Source organism: Hyla sarda, chromosome 4 (assembly GCF_029499605.1).
Source record: "Hyla sarda isolate aHylSar1 chromosome 4, aHylSar1.hap1, whole genome shotgun sequence".
NCBI classification, from domain to species: Eukaryota; Metazoa; Chordata; class Amphibia; order Anura; family Hylidae; genus Hyla; species Hyla sarda.
Window position 1 is genome coordinate 97,942,447 of NC_079192.1, and position 22,137 is coordinate 97,964,583.

The window sequence follows — 22,137 nt, forward strand, 5'->3', positions numbered from 1 at the left end:
GCAGGTGGTGACCACAGACCACTTCTCAGTTCCTATGCTTCCTGGCTGATGTTTTGGTCACTTTTGAATGCTGGCGGTGCTTTCACTCTAGTGGTAGCATGAGACAGAGTGTACAATTCACACATGTGGCTCAGGTAGTGCAGCTCATCCAGGATGGCACATCAATGCGAGCTGTGGTAAGAAGGTTTGCTGTGTCTGTCAGCGTAGTGTCCAGAGCATGGAGGCCCTACCAGGAGACAGGCCAGTACATCAGGAGACGTGGAGGAGGCCGTAGGAGGGCAACAACCCAGCAACAGGACCACTACTTCTGCCTTTGCGAAGAGGAGCACTGCCAGAGCCCTGCAAAAAGACCTCCAGCAGGCCACACGGTACGGTTTGCTGTATCTGTCAGCGTAGTGTCCAGAGCATGGAGGCGCTACCAGAAGACAGGCCAGTACATCAGGAGACGTGGAGGAGGCCAACAACCCAGCAGCAGGACAGCTACACCTCCGCCTTTGTGCAAGGAGGAGCAGGAGGAGCACTGCCAGAGCCCTGCAAAATGACCTCCAGCAGGCCACAAATGTGCATGTGTCCACTCAGTCAGAAACAGACTCCATGAGGGTGGATGATGGCCCGACGTCAACAGGTGGGGGTTGCGTTTACAGCCCAACACCGTGCAGGACATTTGGCATTTGCCAGAGAACACCAAGATTGGCAAATTCGCCACTGGCGTCCTGTGCTCTTCACAGATTAATGCAGGTTCTCACTGAGCAAATGTGAAAGAAGTGACAGAGTCTGGAGACGCCGTGGAGAAAATTCTACAGCCTGTAACATCCTCCAGCCTGACCGGTTTGGCGGTGGGTCAGTAATGGTGTGGGGTGGCATTTCCATGTGCTTGCCAGGGGTAGCCTCACTGCCATTAGGTACCGAGATAAGATCTGTAGACCCCTTGTGAGACCATATGCTGGTGCGGTTGGCCCTGGGTTCCTCCTAATGCAAGACAATGCTAGACCTCATGTGGCTGGAGTGTGTCAGCAGTTCCTGCAAGAGGAAGGCATTGATGCTATGGACTGGCTCGCCCGCACCCCAGACCTGAATCCGATTGAGCATATCTGGGACATCATGTCTCGCTCCATCCACCAACGCCACGTTGCTCCACAGACTGTCCAGGAGTTGGCAGATGCTTTAGTCCAGGTCTGGGAGGACATTCCTCAGGAGACCATCTGTCACCTCATCAGGAGAATGCCTAGGCATTGTAGGGAGGTCATACGGGCACGTGGAGGCCACACACACTACTGAGCCTCATTTTGACTTGTTTTAAGGACATTACATAAAGTTGGATCAGCCTGTAGTGTGGTTTTCCACTTTGATTTTGAGTGTGACTCCATATCCAGACCTCCATGGGTTGATAAATTTGATTTCCATTGATATATTTTGTGTGATTTTGTTGTCAGCACATTCATCTATGTAAAGACGAAAGTATTTCATACGATTAGTTCATTCATTCAGATCTAGGATGTGTTATCTTAGTGTTCCCTTTATTTTTTTGAGCAGTGTATAACTCCTATCATGCCCTGACAGCCACCAAAGGCATGATGGATGTTATAGTTTTGTAACAGCTGGAGAGCCACAGGTATGGAAACACTGCCCCAATACAATAGGGACAACACCTTTAAGAGTCAGTTCATGTATAAAATTCTATGGTTCTGTTGTCTATACTAGGGGGCCTGACTGTATACACCACCATGCCCCCCACCCAATATTATATATAGATTACTTACGCTGAGGTGATGGCGCGGTATCGCTCCTGTCCAGCTGTGTCCCAGATCTGAGCTTTGATTGTTTTTCCATCCACTTGGATGCTTCTTGTGGCAAACTCTACCCCAATGGTACTTTTACTCTCCAAGTTAAACTCGTTGCGAGTGAATCGAGACAGCAAGTTACTTTTTCCGACTCCAGAATCTCCAATCAGCACCACTTTGGGGAGAAGAATTTTTTATTTTTATTTAATGCGATAAAAAAATATATATATATATACAATATATAATATATCAATGTATCACTGAGCATGCCCACAACACTCTCTCATAAAAGTCATCGTGCTGTAAACTGTACCTCTGACTATACATAGGTTGTGAGAATGCTAGCACTATTACATTTTACATAGAATTAGAATATATAGATTTTTTTTACTTCGATTTTAAAATAAACTTTTTCTAACAATTTATGTACGGTATTTTTTTATTTTTCATTTCCAATATTAAAAAATATATATATTTCTGAAATCTTGTAGTTTTCATTTTAGCCACTAAGCATTATAATATTTCCTGTTTTGTAGATGGGATCAGGACATTTACAACGGGTTACAACTAACCTTACCGCAGCCCCCTCCTCCCTGCACAGTCACAGAGCATGCCCACAACATTCTCCCATGGAAGTCAATGAATCATGTGTAGCTTTCCCTTTTTTGACAGGGAGTTGAGACAGATACAGAGATGAGCGAACTTACAGTAAATTTGATTCGTCACGAACTTCTCGGCTCGGCAGTTGATGACTTATCCTGCATAAATTAGTTCAGCCTTCAGGTGCTCCGGTGGGCTGGAAAAGGTGGATACATTCCTAGGAAAGAGTCTCCTAGGACTGTATCCACCTTTTCCAGCCCATGGAAGTACCTGAAAGCTGAACTAATGTATGCAGGATAAGTCATCAACTGCCGAGCCGAGAAGTTCGTGACGAATCGAATTTACTGTAAGTTCGCTCATCTCTAACAGATACATTTAGCGCAAAGCAGAAACACATTGTAAACTGGGCCTTATCTGGGGTTTATTTTTTAAAGGGCCTCGCTAAATTTCTAAGAAGATAAAAATAATTCCCCTGCTTACGCTTTTACCAAAACAAAAATCTGATTTATGTTTCCGTCTCAAGGAACTGCCTGCTCAGCCAATAACTAGTTGAGGTTTGTCACAGATTAGGACCAGGACTACGAACAATTTCCGTTGACGGACTACAGGCTGTCATCATCTGGAAAGAAGTCAGCTAAGATTTTTACCCTTAGCTGTTATTCCGTCACTGTATATCAGTGTTTCCCTACCAGTGTGCCTCCAGCTGTTTCAAAACAACAACTCCCAGCATGCCCGGACAGCCTTTGGCTGTCCGGGCATGCTGGGAGTTGTAGTGTTGCAACAGCTGGAGGCACACTGGTAGGGAAACGCTTATGTATATGGTGCAGTTGGACAACAATGTTCACCAGACAATCATTCATTCAATGGCGGTTTTCAATCTTAAAGGGGTATTCCAGGAAAAAAAAATGTATATCAACTGGCTCCAGAAAGTTAAAACAGATTTGTAGATTACTTCTATTAAAAAAAAATCTTAATCCTTTCAATAATTATCAGCTGCTGAAGTGGAGTTGTTTTCTGTCTGGCAACAGTGCTCTCTGCTGACATCTCTGCTTGTCTCGGGAACTGCACAGAGTAGAAGAGGTTTGCTATGGGGATTTGCTTGTAAACTGAGCAGTTCCCGAGACACGTGTCATCAGAGAGGACTTAGACAGAAAAGAACAACTCAACTTCAGCAGCTCATAAGTACTGAAAGGATTAAGATTTTTTAATAGAATTAATTTACAAATCTGTTTAACTTTCTGGAGCCAGTTGATATATATAAAAAAAAAAAAAGTTTTTTCCTGGAATACCCCTTTAAGTGCATGGCCTTGAAGATATGGGTGGGTAGAAAAGTTTTCCCCTGCCGGCGAGTCAGTATTGCTCACCACCATATCATCACAAAACCATAACTTATTCCATACACCCAGGTGCACCAGTCCGACAGGTCTCCCTACTCCTGGGACTCTAACCTAATAAGCTACCGAGTTGACGTGTGAAGGAGACCTGCCCTTTAGCCTGAATCCTTTCACTAAGGAAGGAAAAGGCAGAGGCCTATGTCAGCACACAACAATGTTTAACCTTTACCTGGCCGACACCTGCACCCAACTTATATCGGCATTGAGAACTGAATGGTTAACTCCCGCTGCATGACAGCGCCAAATCAACCTACGGGCCAAAGTTTTAGACCTGGAAAAAATGTGTCCTGAAAGTTTCTGTTTTCTGTTATTTCACAAAATTATGGCAAATTCGTGCTATTCGTCTAGGGGGGGAAGCTGCGAGGTTATCCTTCATCTGTTGTCAATAGCCCAGCTTTCCCAGTGATATACATATTGAATATGGCTGTATCTACTATAATATTGTTTACAGGTCTAACATTATTATTATCTTCAAACTGAGGAAAGCTTTATATGTGACTTGCACTTTATCTATACACTGATCCCTCAACTTACAATGGCCTCAATATACAATAGTTTCAACATACAATGGTCTTTTCTGGACCATTGTAAGTTGAAACCAGACTCAACACACAATGTTATGGACAGTCCAGATCTGTGATAGACATGTCAATGGCTGGAAGAACTGACCAATCAGAATGGACAATTTACTGGTAAAACCCCTGTATTACTGAAGCGTATGCACTGACTGGTGTCTGGTAGCGCCCCCTACAGTACAGGGAGGTATTACATGTTCTGTACACTTTACCTGTACCAGGGTTTGCTGCTCCTTTGGACACCAGGTGGGGCGACTCCATGTTACTTTTTAATTTTTTTGGGACATTTCGTTTACTGTACAGGACCCGGAATAAGCTCCTGTCCTCTGCATAGACCAGTGTTTCCCAAGCAGCGAGCCCCCAGCTGTTCCAAAACTACAACTCCCAGCTTGCCCGGACAGCCAAAGGCTGTCCGAGCATGCTGGCATTTGTAGTTTTGCAAAAGCTGGAGGCTCCCTGGTTGGGAAACACTGACATAGACAGTGATTTACAGCTCCCAGCAGATCTTTCTTACTTTTATATGTAAGGACTTGCTTTATCTGTATTAGTTATCTACTTATTTTTCTTTAATCCTCACTTTTTCCTATTTTTGGATGACATTTTGGTGCCTTTAGAACCAATTACCAGGTTCCCATAGAGTTCTGGTCTCAACATACAATGGTTTCAACATACAATGGTCGTCCTGGAACCAATTAATATTGTAACTTGAGGGATCACTGTACTGTGATTGATGTTTGTTGGGCTATTGGGACTATTACAATATCTATGTATTGATTTAGCAGGTGCCCCGGGAGTGGTTTCCCCCTTTTTCATGGGGATCCCCCTGTTAAGTAGGGCCTTTGGGCCCTTTCAGATGGTTTTAAGTGTTTTTGTCTGCTATAATATCTATGTGTAAGTTGTAATAAAGTATATTTTCTAATTGTACATGAATAATGGGTGTGCGATCTTTGGTATGTCATCTTTACTTGTGGTGCAATGCTAGTTTACTGACATACACAGTGGCACCCCGAGTATGAGCATTGTTGCTGAGCCTGCTTGAGGTTTTAAAGGATTTTACTGCAATTAAGCAAATCAAAATGTATTTATTTTTTTCTAAAAGAAAAATTCTCTTTGATTAAGAAAAAGCATCAAAATCGCACATTATGTGAACTAACCTCAACCATCAAGTTTAATGAGTTCACCTGGATGAACTCAAGGACCAGATGCCTGATTAGGTGAGCAGGTGCAGTGATCAAACACCCCACCCTAAGCCAGAAATTTCATGGGAAATTTAGGTAGCATAATCAAGTCATTTCCGTGACTGATTTACATTGACTATAGAGCCTAAACCATGCCTGCCAAATCAGTTAAAACAGGAAAGAAAAAGGCACACACTAGAACCTAATAGCTTGTGCGGCACTGTATTAGAAGAAAAATAAAGAAGAAGCTTGAGAGGATCTGCAGAGAAGAATGGCAGTGAATCTCCAAATCCAGGTGTGCAAACATTGTGGCATCATCCCAAGACTGGAGGCGGTCTTCACTACCAAAGGGGCTTAAACTAAGAGCTAATTTATTTAAAAAATTTATTTATTTTTTTTTTTTTTTACTTTAGCACAGGACCGTAACACACGGAGCGGTCTGAAGACTTTCCGAATGCATTGTATAAAACAAAAGAACACAAACAAGTCAGACGTGGTGCAGAGCCTGTGCCGGTTCCAGAGCACTTAAAACTTGAGACACTTATAATTCTTGAGACATTTTAAATAAAATATATTGCAGACATCAGTCAAACGAATGACAGTTTTTACACTGCACCAAAGCTGCATCACTGACAGTATTCCTAAACCTGCCTGAGTGGTCTGAACCCTCTCAGATGCATCTGCAGTGCTCCAGTAGTCTCGCTTAGTCTCCAATAGACTTGCAGGTACTAATATACCATATTTTTCGCCGTATAAGGCTGGGTTCACACTACGTTTTGTCCCATACGGGAGCGCATACGGCAGGAGGGAGCTAAAAGCTCGCGCTCCCGTATGTGACCGTATGCGCTCCCGTATGCCATTCACTTCAATGAGCCGACCGGAGTGAAACGTTCGGTCCGGTCGGCTCATTTTTGCGCCGTATGCGCTTTTACAACCGGACCTAAAACCGTGGTTGACCACGGTTTTAGGTCCGGTTGTAAAAGCGCATACGGCGCAAAAATGAGCCGACTGGACCGAACGTTTCACTCCGGTCGGCTCATTGAAGTGAATGGCATACGGGAGCGCATACGGTGACATACGGGAGCGCGAGCTTTTAGCTCCCCCCTGCCGTATGCGCTCCCGTATGGGACAAAACGTAGTGTGAACCCAGCCTAAGACGCACTTTTTCTTCCCCAAACCTGGGGGGGGGGGGGGGGAAATTGGTGCGTCTTATACGGCGAATACACCCCTATCGGGTCGGTCCCTGCGGCCATCAACAGCCGGGACACGCGGCTAATACAGGACATCACCAATTGCGGTGATGCCCTGTATTAACCCTTCAGACGCGGCGCTCAAAGCTGACCGCTGCGTCTGAAGGGAAAGTGACACAAACCCGGCTGCTCAGTCGGGCTGTTCAGGACCGGCGCGGTGAAATCGTAGTGTCCCAAACAGCTTACAGGACACCGGGAGGGACCTTATTTGCCTCCTCGGTGTCTGCTCCATGCCGTGATCCCCTGCATGGCCGGCGCTCTCCTTCGGTGTCATCACTTCGTCGCGCGCGCCGTCCCGTCATCCAATAGGAGCGGCGTGCGTAGTGACGTGATGATGGTGACGGAGAGCGTGGATCCCGGGGGAAGAAGACGTCCGGAGCATCGGGGATAGATACCACAGGGACGCGGCGACAGCGATGGAGCGACATCCAGGGCAGCAGTGACGGGTCCGGAGCGGCGGGGAAACGTGAGTATTACCTCCTATCCAGTGGTCTTCAACCTGCGGACCTCCAGATGTTGCAAAACTACAACTCCCAGCATGCCCGGACAGCCAACGGCTGTCCGGGCATGCTGGGAGTTGTAGTTTTGCAACATCTGGAGGTCCGCAGGTTGAAGATCACTGTTGGGTGCAGAATCTTTTTTTTTTCTAGATTTTGTACCTTTAAAATTGGGTGCGTCTTATATGCCAGTGCAGAAGAGCAAGTCGGAGCAATAGAAGAAACTCAGAAGATAAGCAGCTCTGCATATTTTGGGTTATCAGGGTAGATTTAGTAAGGAATTTTCATTCCAATGCCCCCTCCCCCTATCCAGGATCTAGTCAGGATAAAGGTATGCAGACATTAGTACCGCAGGATTCCCTCTATATAACAAAGGACTGATCACAGGTCAGGAGTCAAACCTACAGGGCGGCCAAGGAGGAAAGATCAGAGCGAGAGGGACCATAAGTATAATTCCAGCAAGCTGGGACAAGTGAAGACATTCTGGAGGGAGCTCACTGCTCTAACCCGCAGGGCATCTCCTTATACTGCCCGCTCTGCACACAGCACCGAAACGCGTTCTCCTGCCAAGAGTCAAACATTCCATTCAAGAATGGGAGGAAGTCACTGGAGACCAGCGTACACGTAAACAGATTACTGAGGTGTGCGGAGATCCCCCAGACAAGGAAGGTAGACAATGCTGACCTCACTGCAACATAGGAAGACGGCCCACAAAAATGCGACGCCACCCACAGCTGACTTTGTATTAGGACCGCTGCCCTGAGAGACAACGCCTTTGTACTGCACGTTGGGTTTCACAGGTGTCAATGCAATCTTTAACCTGGAGTCAGCATGTGATGCAATATACCGTGCACTAAAGGCTCGGGTGAGCTCACAGGGCGTGTTGGGTGAATCACTTCGGTAAATGTGATGACACCCACACACAAAGGGTGCAGGGTGGCTACTAGGAGCCTGGGGCTCTTGTAAAAAAAAGAACCTTCAGCACATTTTATACACATTTTTTAATTACTTTTCATACATACACCTGAACCTTTATTGAGGAGGACTTTTATATTCACCATTAAATTATTCTGCAGCACTTAAAGGGGTACTCCACTGGAAAACATAACTTTTTTAATCAACTGGTGCCAGAAAAGTTAAAGGGGTACTCCAAACCCCTAGACATCTTATCCCCTATCCAAAACGGCGGAAGAGCATGACATCACGACTCCGCCCCGTGTCACTTCACGCCCCGCCCACTCAATGCAAGTGTATGGGAGGGGGCGTGACGAACATCCCATAGACTTGCATTGAGGGGGCAGGGTGTGACGTCACATGGGGCGGAGTCGTGACGTCATGCTCTTTCACCATTGTGGTCGGGATCCGAAGCCTCCAGCGTTGCCGGAAGCCGTACAGGTGGGTGCTGCAGCAGAGATCCCAGGGGTCCCCAGCAGCGGGACCCCCGCAATCTGACATCTTATCCCCTATCCTTTGGATAGGGGATAACATGTCTAGGGGCAGAGTACCCCTATAAGCTGATTTGTAAATTACTTCCATTAAAAAATATTAATCTTTCCAGTACTTATAAACCGTGGTATACTACAGAGGAAGTTCTTTTATTTTTAAATATCCTTTCTGTCTGACCACAAGTGCTCTCTGCTGACACCTCTGTCTATTTCAGGAACTGTCCAGAGCAGGAGGGGTTTGCTATGGGGATTTGCTCCTGCTTAGGACAGTTCCTAAAATGGACAAAAGGCGTCAGCAGAGAGCACTTGTGGTCAGGCAGAAAAGAAATTAAAAAATAAAAGAACTTTCTGTGTAGTATACAACGGCTGTTAAGTACTGGAAGGGTTAAGATTTTTTAATAGAAGTAATTTACAAATCTGTTTAACTTTCTGGCACCAGTTGATTAAAAAAAGAAAGTTTTCCAGTGGAGTACCCCTTTTATGCCATGTTCACATGGCAGACTTTCCGAGCAGAATCCGCCAGAAAGATTCTGCTCGGAAATTCCTATTGATTTTAATAGGATTCTGCTGCACTGTGCATGTGACAGAATTTCTGCAGCATTTCCCGATTTCGCACCCACCTAGTCTGATATCATCACCAATGACTGGAAAGTGTCCAACTGAGCAGAGCTTCCCAATCAGTTCACCTACAGCTGTTACAAAACTACAACTCCCAGCATGCCCGGACAGCCTTCGGCTGTCCGGGCATGCTGTGAGTTGTAGTTTTGCATCATAGGAAATAACTATGTCAAGACAGGCAAAAGTCCTCTTTATAAAACCATACCCCTAAACTCAACATACAGTATACAGTTGTGGCCAAAAATTCTGAAAATTACATTAATTTTAATATTCAAAGTTTGTTGCTTTAGTGTTTTTGGATCTTCTAGTCAGTTGTTTATATAGTGGTTACTGGAGTACAATTATAAGCAAAGACAAATGTAAAAAAAAAAAATTTATATATATATATATATATATATATATATATATATATATATATATATATATATATATATATACACACACACACATATACATATACACACACACACACACAATCACAATTCTCCCTAGCACACTGGGTATTAGTAGAGATGAGCGAACTTACAGTAAATTCGATTCGTCACGAACTTCTTGGCTCGGCAGTTGATGACTTATCCTGCATAAATTAGTTCAGCTTTCCGGTGCTCCCGTGGGCTGGAAAAGGTGGATACAGTCCTAGGAAAGAGTCTCCTAGGACTGTATCCACCTTTTCCAGCCCACGGGAGCACCGGAAAGCTGAACTCATTTACGCAGGATAAGTCAACTACCGAGCTGAGAAGTTCGTGACAAATCGAATTTACTGTAAGTTCGCTCATCTCTAGGTATTAGCATCTGGGCCTGACCTGACTGGTGACATCCCATTCTACTCTAATTGGTGCTTGGAATTCATCACAATTTCTGTAATTTAGTTTGTCCATCTACTTTTTGTGCATTGACCACAGGTTCTCAACGGGATAGACATCTGGCTATGGACCCAAAATCTTAATTTTGTTCATTGAGTCACTTAGTTATTACTTTTGCCTTGTGACATGGTCTCCATCCTGCCGCAAAAAGCCTTGGCCATCACCACATTACTCCTAGGTGGTTGGGAGAAGTTGCTCTTTGAGGATGTTTAGATCCCATTCTTTATTCATGGCAGGGTTCTTAGGAAAAATTGAGGGAGCCCACTCCTTTGGATGAAACGCAACCCCACACAAGAATGGTCTCAACATGCTTTAGTGTTGGTATGACCCAGGACACATGGCAGTGCTCAACTTTTCTTCTCTCCAAAAAGTCTAAAGGGGGCTTCAGAAAAAGTAACTGTACCCCTATACAGGGATTGGACTGCAGAGGGCTGCAGTAAAGTAAATTTCTCTGATGAAGCCCCCTTTAGACTCTTTAGGACATGTGGATGAATTGTTCAGAAAAGAGGTGAGTGTTACCACAAGTTCAACAGTAAAGCATCCTGGGACCATTTACGTGTAGGGCTCACTAAAGGAGTGGGCACACTTTGCGTTTTTTTTTTTTTTAAATCAACTGGTACCAGAAAGTTAAACAGATTTGTAAATTAATTCAATTAAAAAATCTTAATCCAGTACTTATTAGCTGCTGAATACTACAGAGGAAATTCTTTTCTTTTTGGAACACAGAGCTCTATGCTGAATCACGAGCACAGTGCTCTCTGCTGACATCTCTGTCCATTTTAAGAACTGTCCAGAGTAGGAGAAAATCCCCATAGAAAACATATGCTGCTCTGGACAGTTCCTAAAATGGACAGAGATGTCAGCAGAGAGCACGGTGTTCCAAAACCAAAAAAGAAAAGAATTTCCTCTGTAGTATTCAGCAGCTAATAAGTACTGGGAGGATTAAGATTTTTTTAATAGACGTAATTGCTTTAAGAGCATGATGGAGATAATGGGGGAGATTTATCAAAACCTGTGCAGAGGAAACCCTGACCAGTTGCCCATAGCAACCAATCAGATCGCTACTTTCATTTTCCACAGGCCTTGTTATGAAAGTGCATTGATTGGTTGCTATGGGAAACTGCACTATTGCTCTACACAGGTTTTGATCAATTACTGAGTGACACATTGAACAAAACATTGAACCTTTAGGTCTAGGGCCATAAATCTTATTGATCTCCATCCAATTGAGAACCTGTGGTCAATACTCAGAATAGACAGAAAAAGTGATAAATTCTAAGCATTGTTTAGGCAAGAATGGGTTGTCATTTGTCAGGGTGTCCCAGAAGCTGATATCCTGAAGGCCAGGGAGGATTGCGGAGGTCTTAAAGGGGTACTCCTCTGAAAACATCTTATCCCCTATCCAAAGGGCTCCCGTGATCTCCGTGCCGGCAGCCGGAACATGGAAGCTTGGAGTTTCCGTGTTCATGACATCATGGCACGCCCCCTTCATCCATGTCTATGGGACGGGGCCTGATGGCTATTATGGAGGAGTCACACCTCGTCCCATAAACATAAATGAGGGGGCCTGGCGGCGGTGTTCGCCAGTCATCGGGTACTACGCGGACTTCGCTCTGTGCACCGAATGACAGGTGTGCCGCATCGGAGAGCGTGGGGGTCCCCCGCAATTAGACATCTTCTCCCCCTATCCTTTGGACAGGGGATTAGATGTTTTTAGCAGAGTATCCCTTTAAAAAACAAGGGACAACACAGTAAATAGTGAGACTTTGTAGAAACTTGATGTATTTGTCAATGAAAGCTTAAAAATATGAGACGCTTGTAACTACAAGTCAGTAACCATAGAAACCTCTGAATAAAAGACCGAAATACACTGAAGCAGCAAACTCTGCGAAAGCCAAAATTTGTGTCCGTCTGAAAAGTTTTGGCCACAACTGCATTCTAGTGCCTGGACTGTCCATCGCCGCCGTAATATTCATTTTCTTCAGGTGTATTTAAAAGGGAATGTGTGTCATCAGAAAATTATCTTTTGTTAAGGTTTTACGATAAAATTTATTTTATTTTAAGAATTTTTAGTGATATTTTTTCAAGTCTTTCATTTTACAGTCTATATTACAACAGAATGCTGAAATCTTGCAGTATTCATTCTGGCTACTAGGCCTAATACCTGAATCCTAATACTAGACCTACCCTAAGGGGTATCTCCTGCGAATAGGGGATACGTGTCTGACCGCAGTGGTAGGGGTTTGACATCTGGGTTCCCCACAATCTCCATAATGGGCCCCATCTCTCCCTGTGCAGAGTCTATGGGAGTGTCAGACAGCGCTCCCATAGAAAATGCATTGTGCGCGTATAAACACACTGCTTTATGCACAGGGACAGAGTGGGCTTTGCTCTGGAGAATGCTGGGGGTCTCAGAGGTTGGACACCCTGCAATAAGACACTTATCCTACAGATAGGGGATAAGGCTTAAAGTAGTGAAGTACCCCTTTAAGCTGAGACTTCCTGTTCTGTCTGTGATAAGGAAGAGGCTGCTGGAGAGTGATCTGTACAAAATTAAAGTGAAAGGTGACACCAGTATATAGAAAAGACAATAACCGCTCAGATTCCCCATCTTTGTAGAATGATCTCTGCAAAGGTTACAGAGCATGCATACAAAACTGCCCCATAAAAAGAAAAGGGTCTGGAGATGTCCCGTCTCAGTGTCCATAGGGCATGAAGAGAATCATATCACTAAATGCTGTTAATAAAAAAAAAGATCACGCAAGATGACTGGCCCCATAATAATGTATAAAATTTTTTTTTTAAATCACCATATTTCAGAAATAATTTTTGTACTGAGAAAGTAGTGGATGCATGGAATAGCCTTCCTGCAGAAGTGGTCGCTGCAAATACAGTGAAGGAGTTTAAACATGCATGGGATAGGTATAAGGCTATCCTTCATATAAGATAGGGCCCGGGACTATTCATAGTATTCAGATTATTGGGCAGACTAGATGGGCAAATGGTTCTTATCTATGTTTCTATGACATCACTTAGGGGGCAGTGCTAAAGCGGAGAGACCATATCCAGCCATGCCTCTTGAGACAGCATGGATGATGCGTATCTCGGGAGAGAGGGAGAAGCCGGGGAGCTGGAAACAATACCACACTGACAATGAAAAGACTACACAACTTCCTGTCAGGGGGGGGGTAAATGACGCAAATGCATGCTGAAGCAAGTTCAACTCTTTATAATAACACCATATTCGTAAGTTATATATCTTGGGGGTGTTAGTCTTATTTGAATACCATTTTCACATACCGGAATAGGGAACCGGTCATCAGTTCCACCACCGGCGGCATGAAACTGGGACAGGCGTCCTTGTTAGGCTGGATTCACACCACGTTTTTCAAATACGGTAACCGTATACGGTTTTCCGCAAAAAAACGTATACGACCGTATACAAAACCGTATGCATAGAGAATGCATTGTTAACCGTATTCCAGATGTTGTGTACGGTTGCATCCATTTTGCCTTGGATACGGTTTTGCCGATTTTTCAACCGTAGGCAAAAACGCTGTCGACCACGTTTTTGCCTCCGGTTGGAAAACCGTATGCGGTTCTTTTAACATTGTTGTCTATGAGAACAGCACACAGAATTTCAGAATACGGTTGCGCACGGTTTTTCTAATCCGTTTTTGGAGTTGACACATGCACCGTATACGTTTTCATTTGGAGTCATACGGTTGCATACGGTTTTTGCCATACGTTTTTTAGCGGAAAATCGTATACGGTAACCGTATTTGAAAAACGTGGTGTGAACCCAGCCTTACAATGATACTCTGAACACTGTGGCCTTAAAGGGGTATTCCAGATACTAAAAATTATCTCCTACTGCATGGTCAAAATAAAAAGCAAAAACATACTCACCTACCTTGCTCCCTCTGGGGTCCCTCTGTGAAGTCTTCTGGTCCTCTGACTAAACGCTCCAGGTCACTAATGGAGACAGACTGCTTAGTCAATCACTGGCCTAAGGGGTGTCCGGCCTCAGTCAGCAAATGACGGAGCAGTCAGTCAATGCCGAGAGCATTCAGCAGATGTAGGGACCAGAGCATTCAGGGTGGGACTGGAAGACTTCACAAGGGAACAATCAAGGCAGAGAAGTAGGTAAGGATGCTATTTTTATTTTTAGTAAATTAATTTGTAGCCCCAAAACAGAAAAAAATTCTTAGTATCCATTTAAAATATAGAGCTCTCCCATGGCTTGGGTAGCATGAAACAGACAAGAGGGCCCCTTTAAGAAACAGCTGAATAAACTAACTCAAATTTACTTGGGACTCTGAGTTATGACTTAAATTAAAAATAAAAAGGCAGCTTATGAGAAACCTAAATATGGAACCAAAATCTTACTCAAGTGTGCCATGCACCAAGATATGCAAAGTGCATAAAAAAGGGAACAACAATAAAACCCAGCTACACTTTCATCTATAAATGCATACAGCAGCTAAAGAACAAAAACAAAAAAAAGATCAAGTACTGTATATACTTATAAATAAATATCAATAATTCAGAAACGGTCAAAGGGCTTCTCCAGAAATCAACAGTGAAAATGCAATCTACCAGATCATCACCTACCAATAGTGAAAACTAGTTGGGACCAATCAGAATTGTGTTTTAGGGGGTGATATAAACCACCAGCATCTACCTCTCTCAAAGGTGAAAGTTGAGAACCTGTGGGGTACCCTGTAACTGATATGAATGTTCTTACTAGAAAGTCCCCTTTAAAGTCCCCTTATATATATATATATATATATATAGATAGATAGATAGATAGATAGATAGATAGATAGATAGATAGATAGATATCTATATCTATATCTATCTCTCAACTGGCTCCAGAAAGTTAAAGGGGTATTCCAGGCAAAAACTTTTTTTTATATATATATCAACTGGCTCCGGAAAGTTAACCAGATTTGTAAATTACTTCTATTAAAAAATCTTAATCCTTCCAATACTTATTAGCTTCTGAAGTTTTCTGTCTAACTGCTCAATGATGATGTCACGTCCCGAGAGCTGTGCATGATGGGAGAATATCCACATAGGAGCTGGACAGCTCCCGGGACGCGAGTCATCAGAAAGCAGTTAGACAGAAAACAGCAACTCAACTTCAGAAGCTAATAACTATTGGAAGGATTAAGATTTTTTTAATAGAAGTAATTTACAAATCTGTTTAACTTTCCGGAGCCAGTAGATATATATAAAAAAAAGTTTTGGTCTGGAATACCCCTTTAAGGAGAACCTGTCACATTGACAATACAGACCAATCTGCAGGCATCACGTTATGGAGCAGGATGATACTGTATAGCAGTGGTCTTCAACCTGCGGCCCTCCAGATGTTGCAAAACTACAACTCCCAGCATGCCCGGACAGCCGTTGGCTGTCCGGGCATGCTGGGAGTTGTAGTTTTGCAACATCTGGAGGGCCGCAGGTTGAAGACCACTGCTGTATAGGTTTTTGGGACCGCACAGTGATAAGGAAGACGACGAGGTCATGTATAAGTCTGTGCTTCCCCCTCCCGTCCACCACACGCCCCACCCGAAATTCCTGACTCCTGAGAGGTCACACCGGGCTCCGACTACTGACTCTGAACATGAAGGCTCAAAGTCCTTGCAGGCGAATGTCCCAGATCAGTGAACCGTACAACACTGCTGGGGACGGACGCTATTCAGGTAGTGAGAGGACACTAGGTCTAATGGGCTATGTATTCTGCACATTCTATTCTCGCTGTTATCAGCCATTTAATAGTGGGGCAGATGTGGAACGTGGTGTTCTTCATTGGGATTAGTAGAAAGTGCAGCACAATGATCAATACGTAATCTCCCAAGCTTACAGTGCGGAGAACTTCCGCATCCACATACATACCAGTCATAAGTCACATGTCCTTTAGGGACACTAAATTATTTGAATGACGGGCAAGAGGAACTTTGCATCAAAGAGTTAATACAGAGTATGTATTAAAGGGGTACTCTGGTGGAAAAAAATAAATAAAAATGTTTTCAAATCAACTTGTGCCAGGAAAGTTGAACAGATTTGTAAATTACTTTTATTAAAAAAAAAAAATCTTAACCCTTCTAGTACTTAGCTGCTGTATGCTACAGAGAAAGTTGTGAAGTTCTTTCCAGCTCTCTGCTGACACCTCTGTCTGTGTCGGGAACTGTCCAGGGCAGGAGAGGTTTTCTATGGGGATTTCCTTCTAATCTGAACAGTTCCTGACACAGACAGAGGTGTCAGCAGAGAGCACTGTGGTCAGACTGGAAAGAACAACTCAACTTCCTCTGTAGCATCCAGCAGCTGATAAGTACTGGAAGGATTAGGATTTTGAAATAGAAATAATTTACAAATCTGTTTAACTTTCCGGCACCAGTTGATTAAAAAATATTTGTTTTCCCCTTCTTTCCACCGGAGTTCCCCTTTAAGCTTTTAGGGGAGATTATATATATATATATATATATATATATATATATATATATATATATGATCAGGAGATTAAAAAAATGTTAGAGATAGAGTCAGAGCTGCAGGAACGTGGGTGCAGACAGATTTCTCAACTTTTTTAGTATTAATCCCCCTGAAGAAGACAAGCTGGCCTGCAAGAGCTGGAAAAAACAGGAAAAATAGTTACCTCAGTGAACAGACATGTAGTACTAAGAAAGGACAAAAGTACATGTAGGAAAACTAGAAGGGTGAAGAACGTGTAACAAGGGGACTTCAAAGTTACAATAGGTCTTAAAGGTAAACCGGAATATCTTACTATACTTATTCATTGAGGAGTCATTCACACTCACAGCGTTGCCCAACCGGAGGCTGTGTAGCTATTGTGAAACTACCACTCCCATAAAGCATGGACAGCCTGCGGCAGGCTGTCAGGGCACGATGAGAGTAGTAGTTTGGTAACAGCCAGAGGGGCCACAGGTTGGGCAATGCTGCCCTAAGGAATAATCTTTACGCACACACCATGCTGTCCAATATCACCCATGTGACTGCCTGGCACCATAGGTGACAATACTGGGATCTCTACAGTCTTGGGAAGATCCAGGTAGTCACTTTCTATATGCAATAGTGCAGTAGTCACTTTCTATATACTGCAATCAATAAAAACCCCAGTGGTCTACAAAGTTTGGACCTCCAGCTGTTGCAAAACTACAACTCCCAGCATGCCCGGACAGCCAACGGCTGTCCGGGCATGCTGGGAGTTGTAGTGTTGCAACAGCTGGAGGTCCACACTTTGTAGACCACTGCCCTATAAAATTCTGTTCCACATTATACATTATATAAGTGAATGCCACTCATTCATTCATAGACACTTCCAATCCAGTTCTGGCCATCAGTTCCCATTTCATCCTGCTCAATTTTATTTTATTTTTTTAAAGGAAATAGGAAAAGGGATCTCCGAGGCCGCAAAACAGGAAATGGTGGAGAAACACGTAGAAATACACCAGAAATATCCTGGCAGGGAGGAAACCACCACCAGCTAGGTGTTATCTGTCATAGGAAGTGAGGGCACAGCCCCCTCAGGATGACTAGATATCCAGAATAGATCATATAGAATACAACTTACCCGGACGGTCACGAACTGGGAGTTGTAGTTTGCCAACAGAACCACAAGTTGCAGACCAGAAACCAGCCCTGCTGCTTGCAAACTACAGTACCCAGCATGCCCTGGGTTGAAGCTCTGATGGCCTGGCACCCTCAAAGTACAGGACCTGGTATACCGTGGGTTGTAGTGTAACCAGAGGGTACAAACCACTGCTGTAGAGTAGTCACTTTAATCCAGGATTAGATAAACACAGCTGATTTCCCCCAAAGCATAAAATAAATAGCACCATTCTTGCTCTCAGGTTGTGTGCGGTATTACAGCTCAATTCCATTGAAGCGAATGGAGCCAAGTTGTAATACCACACAAGACCTGAAGAGAGGGGTGGTGCTGTTTTATTTAAAAAAAAAAATAAAAAAAAGAAAAGTTCAGTTTTTCTATTGTTGGTTAACCCATTAAACTAGTTTGTACAGCTACACTAGCATGACATAGGTTGTGGTAGTTTAAGGTTGTACTACAGCTACCAGCATGACAGGTTATGGTAGCGTGTGTACTACAGCTACCAGCATGACGTAAGGTGTGGTCATTTGTGGTTGTCGTACTACAGCTACTACCAGCATGAAACAGGTTGTGGCCTTGCCCACAAGTGGAGAACTACAGGCTTCCAGCAAGCCGTGGTTTATTGATCGACCACAGCTGAAAGGCCTTGGGTTGCAGCAGACCACTGCTCTGGAGTAGTGTGTCCCAACCAGTGCAACATCAGCTTTTGCAAAACTACAACTACCAGCATGCCAAGACAGCCTTTGCGGGGATCCTGGAAGTTGTAGTTTTGCAACCGAGTGAGGCACACTGGTAGGGAAATGCTGCTGTAGAGCAGCAACCTTAAAGGGGTTATCCAGGATTAGGAAAAAAAAAAAAAAAAAAAAAAAAAAAAAAAAAAACAGTGCCCCACCTGTCCTCAGGTCACGTGTGCCAGTATAACCCTGCTTCATTCATTACAATGGAACTGTGCAATACCACAAACAAACTAAGGACATGAGTGGTGCTGCTTGTAGAGAAAAAACCTATTTATGTATTTAAATCTTTGACAACCCCTTTAAGCTGACTTGCGGTGGATTACTTGCCAACGGCTGTCCGGGCTTGCTGGGAGTTGTAGTTTTGCAACAGCTGGAGGCACCCTGGTTGGGAAGCACTGCTTTAGAGCCACCAGGTGCAGAACTGAATGTAGTCACTAGAACTACAGCTCCCAGTATGACATAGTAGTAGGGTGACGGCACCCTATGTAATTCATTTCAATGAGCCGGCCGGAGTGAAACGTTTGGTCCGGTCCGGTAATTTTTGCCCCGTATGCGCTTTTACAACCGGACCTAAAACAGTGGTCGACCACGTTTTTAGGTGCGGGGGAAAGTGCATACAGGGCAAAAATGAGCGGACCGGACCAAACGTTTCACTCCGGCCGGCTCATTGAAATGAATTACATACAGGAGCGCGAGGTTTTAGCTCCCCCCTGCCGTAGGTGCTCCCGTATGGGGGGAAACGTAATGGGAACCCAGCCTTAGGCTGCATTCGCATCTCGTTTTTGCAATACGGTTCCTGTATCAGGTTAAAAAAAAAGGATGCCTCAAAACCGGACCGAACCGTATATATACCTCTGTATGGTTTTAAAGATTGCATACGGTTTGATAAGTTTATTTCAAAAAAGAAAAACGGATACGGTTTTATGTTTGTCCTCAATGAAAGTTCTTGTTCTATTTGTGGGAAGAACTTTCGGAGTGCACTGCACATGCGCAAACTGCGAAACCGTATTGTGCAAACTGGATGGAACCGTACGCAAATACGGTTCAGTACGGTTCCCATTGACCACCATTTAAAAAAAAAAAAAAAAACGTTTAGGAGTTGTATCCAATTTTTCACCCGGACATAAAACCGTAGTAGACTACGTTTTTTGTGTACGGGGGGAAAAAAACGTAAATGATGCACAATGTACACAACCGGATGCTACGTTTGGCATACAGTTTTCTATGAAATGTCTATACATACGGTTTTCTATGAAATACGGTTTGCAATACGGTTTCATGGTTTTTTTTTTTTTTCACAAACCGGATACGTGAACCGTATTGCAAAAACGATGTGACTGCAGCCTTAGAAGAGGTGAATCCAGTTATTAGGATGTGACATCAGAAGACATTGATTAGTCTGACTGTAGACGCCATAGCATGCACTGTACAGGTAACTGAGGGTTAACAGGCAGCAATGCAGCGATCTACAGCCCTGGAGGATTCCTGCACACAGTGCGGCCTACACTGCTGCAGTGACTATGACTACAGCCCAGCCACTGTACGAGCTCACTGTGTCATCTACCTGTGCTCAGCAATAGCACAGACCAGGATCTGACAATGAGATCGGCCAGATGACAAACTCCGCTCAGCTTCATCCATCTAGGCGATTCAGACATCTCTACAATGTGTGGGATTTATAGAGATGGTCACATGACCCCCGGCTGCGGATGTCCCCGTTGCCCCGCACTCTCCCGGCCCTGACGCAATCCGTCTCCCGTGACAGCTACCCCCCCTCCATCCTCGTCCCCCTGTCATCCTCCTCTCTCCGCCGTCCTCTGCCCCCCGTCTCCGTCGCCATTACCCCCTTCTCCCCGCCGCCGCCCCTCCTCCTGCCTCTACCTTTGAACAGATAGTCGTACTCGTCGTCCCGGGTTCCCATGCTGGCGCTTCTTGTAGTGCTCCGGATCCGCAGCTATGGGCGACAACCGACAAATCTCCAGGAAGCCCGGCTGTGACCGAACCCCTCCCTGAAACAGGAACAACGCTTCCGCCCAGTTCCAACCGGAAGCAGGGGATGCAGCACTTCCGGGTTCAATAGAGCGAAGCGAGGCCATCTTGGTACACCCGTCATTTATTTTTTTTTATTAGTTTTTTTGGTTGTTATTCTATAGTGTTCTCATTTTTCCCGGTTTTAGTTTGTTGTTTGGAGTTTATGTATTAGTTCTGTGGCTGTGAAATGAATCACATGTAGCGGCACTAAACGCCGCGTGACTGAAAGCTTCGCCTGAGGTGCAAAATGGCGGCGCTTTGTTGTGCGGGATGTGTTGCAGTATGGCGGGGTGTGGGCAGGACACTATGACACTGCGGGCAGCTCACACAGCACGGCTTGCGATGTATCAGGCTTCCACCAAAAACGGCTGTGAATGAGAAGCCATAGACGTAGTAGATGAATGCAGGGTGAGGGGAGATTATGGACGGCGTATCACAGCCTTTACACAGCACACGAGAGGGGGAAGTAGCAGTATAGGTTCCATGGTGTAATGGTTAGCACTCTGGACTCTGAATCCAGCGATCCGAGTTCAAATCTCGGTGGAACCTGAGTTTTTTTTTTCTTGCTAACGACAGAATTTTCTAGATGCGATCTCCATTATGCTGAAAGGGTTAAAATATTCATCAGGCTGTATGTAGTATTGGACTTTTACCATGGCTTTTACAACAGAAGCATGGTCATAATTGTGTAGATCCAGGTATAAAATGTATATTGGTGTGAAAAGACATGATACAAAAACACATACCTTAGGTCCTGTTCACACTATGGAAATTCTATGCAGAATTTTACTTGCAGCTAAATTCTATTGATCTCAATTTCATTCTGCTTCTCAGTGCACACTATGGAAGTTCCCAAGTGGAACCGTATTCAGCCTAAATAATGAACATGCACATTCTTTCTATGGAATTCTGCCCAAAAGGGCACATTGGGGAGACTTATCAAAGCTGTGTAGAGGAAAAGTGGTGAAGTTGCCCATAGCAACCAATCAGATTGCTTCTTTCACTTTAAAAATGTCTCTGAAAAATGAAGGAAAAAAACTGATTGGTTGCTATGGGTAACTGGTCAACTTTTTTTCCTCTGCACAGGCTTTGATAAATATTAGGGATCGACCGATATCGATATTTTAGGGCCGATACTGATAATATGTGGCCTTTCAGGCCGATAACTTATACCGTTATTCCGGTATAAGTTATCGGCTATTTCACCCTGGCGGGGCAGAAGCCGCTGCAGATCACTGATTTAAAGCAGGCGCTTTAACCCCTTAAGGACTCAGGGTTTTTCCGTTTTTGCACTTTCGTTTTTTCCTCCTTACCTTTTAAAAATCATAACCCTTTCAATTTTCCACCTAAAAATCCATATTATGGCTTATTTTTTGCGTCGCCAATTCTACTTTGCAGTGACATTAGTCATTTTACCCAAAAATGCACAGCGAAACGGAAAAAAAAATCATTGTGCGACAAAATCGAAAAAAAGCCATTTTGTAACTTTTGGGGTCTTTCGTTTCTACGCAGTGCATATTTCGGTAAAAATTACA

General features: G+C 44.1%; 1 protein-coding gene and 1 non-coding gene across 2 annotated transcripts in view; one reads left to right on the plus strand and one right to left on the minus strand.

The window, feature by feature from the left end:
• RAB11A (RAB11A, member RAS oncogene family) overlaps positions 1 to 20,615 on the minus strand; it is a 33,789-nt gene extending 13,174 nt beyond the window's left edge. Inside the window, exons 1-2 of the mRNA XM_056571700.1 lie at positions 20,453 to 20,615; positions 1,761 to 1,956 (exon numbers count right to left, since the gene is read on the minus strand). Coding sequence (XP_056427675.1) covers positions 1,761 to 1,956; positions 20,453 to 20,492 — 236 coding nt within the window. The 5' untranslated portion in view covers positions 20,493 to 20,615. The remainder of the gene's footprint in view (positions 1 to 1,760; positions 1,957 to 20,452) is intronic.
• Positions 20,616 to 21,079: 464 nt separating this feature from the next.
• TRNAQ-CUG (transfer RNA glutamine (anticodon CUG)) lies at positions 21,080 to 21,151 on the plus strand. Its single transcript has one exon. It is a non-coding gene; the product is annotated as a tRNA-Gln (tRNA).
• The last annotated feature ends 986 nt before the right edge of the window (positions 21,152 to 22,137 follow it).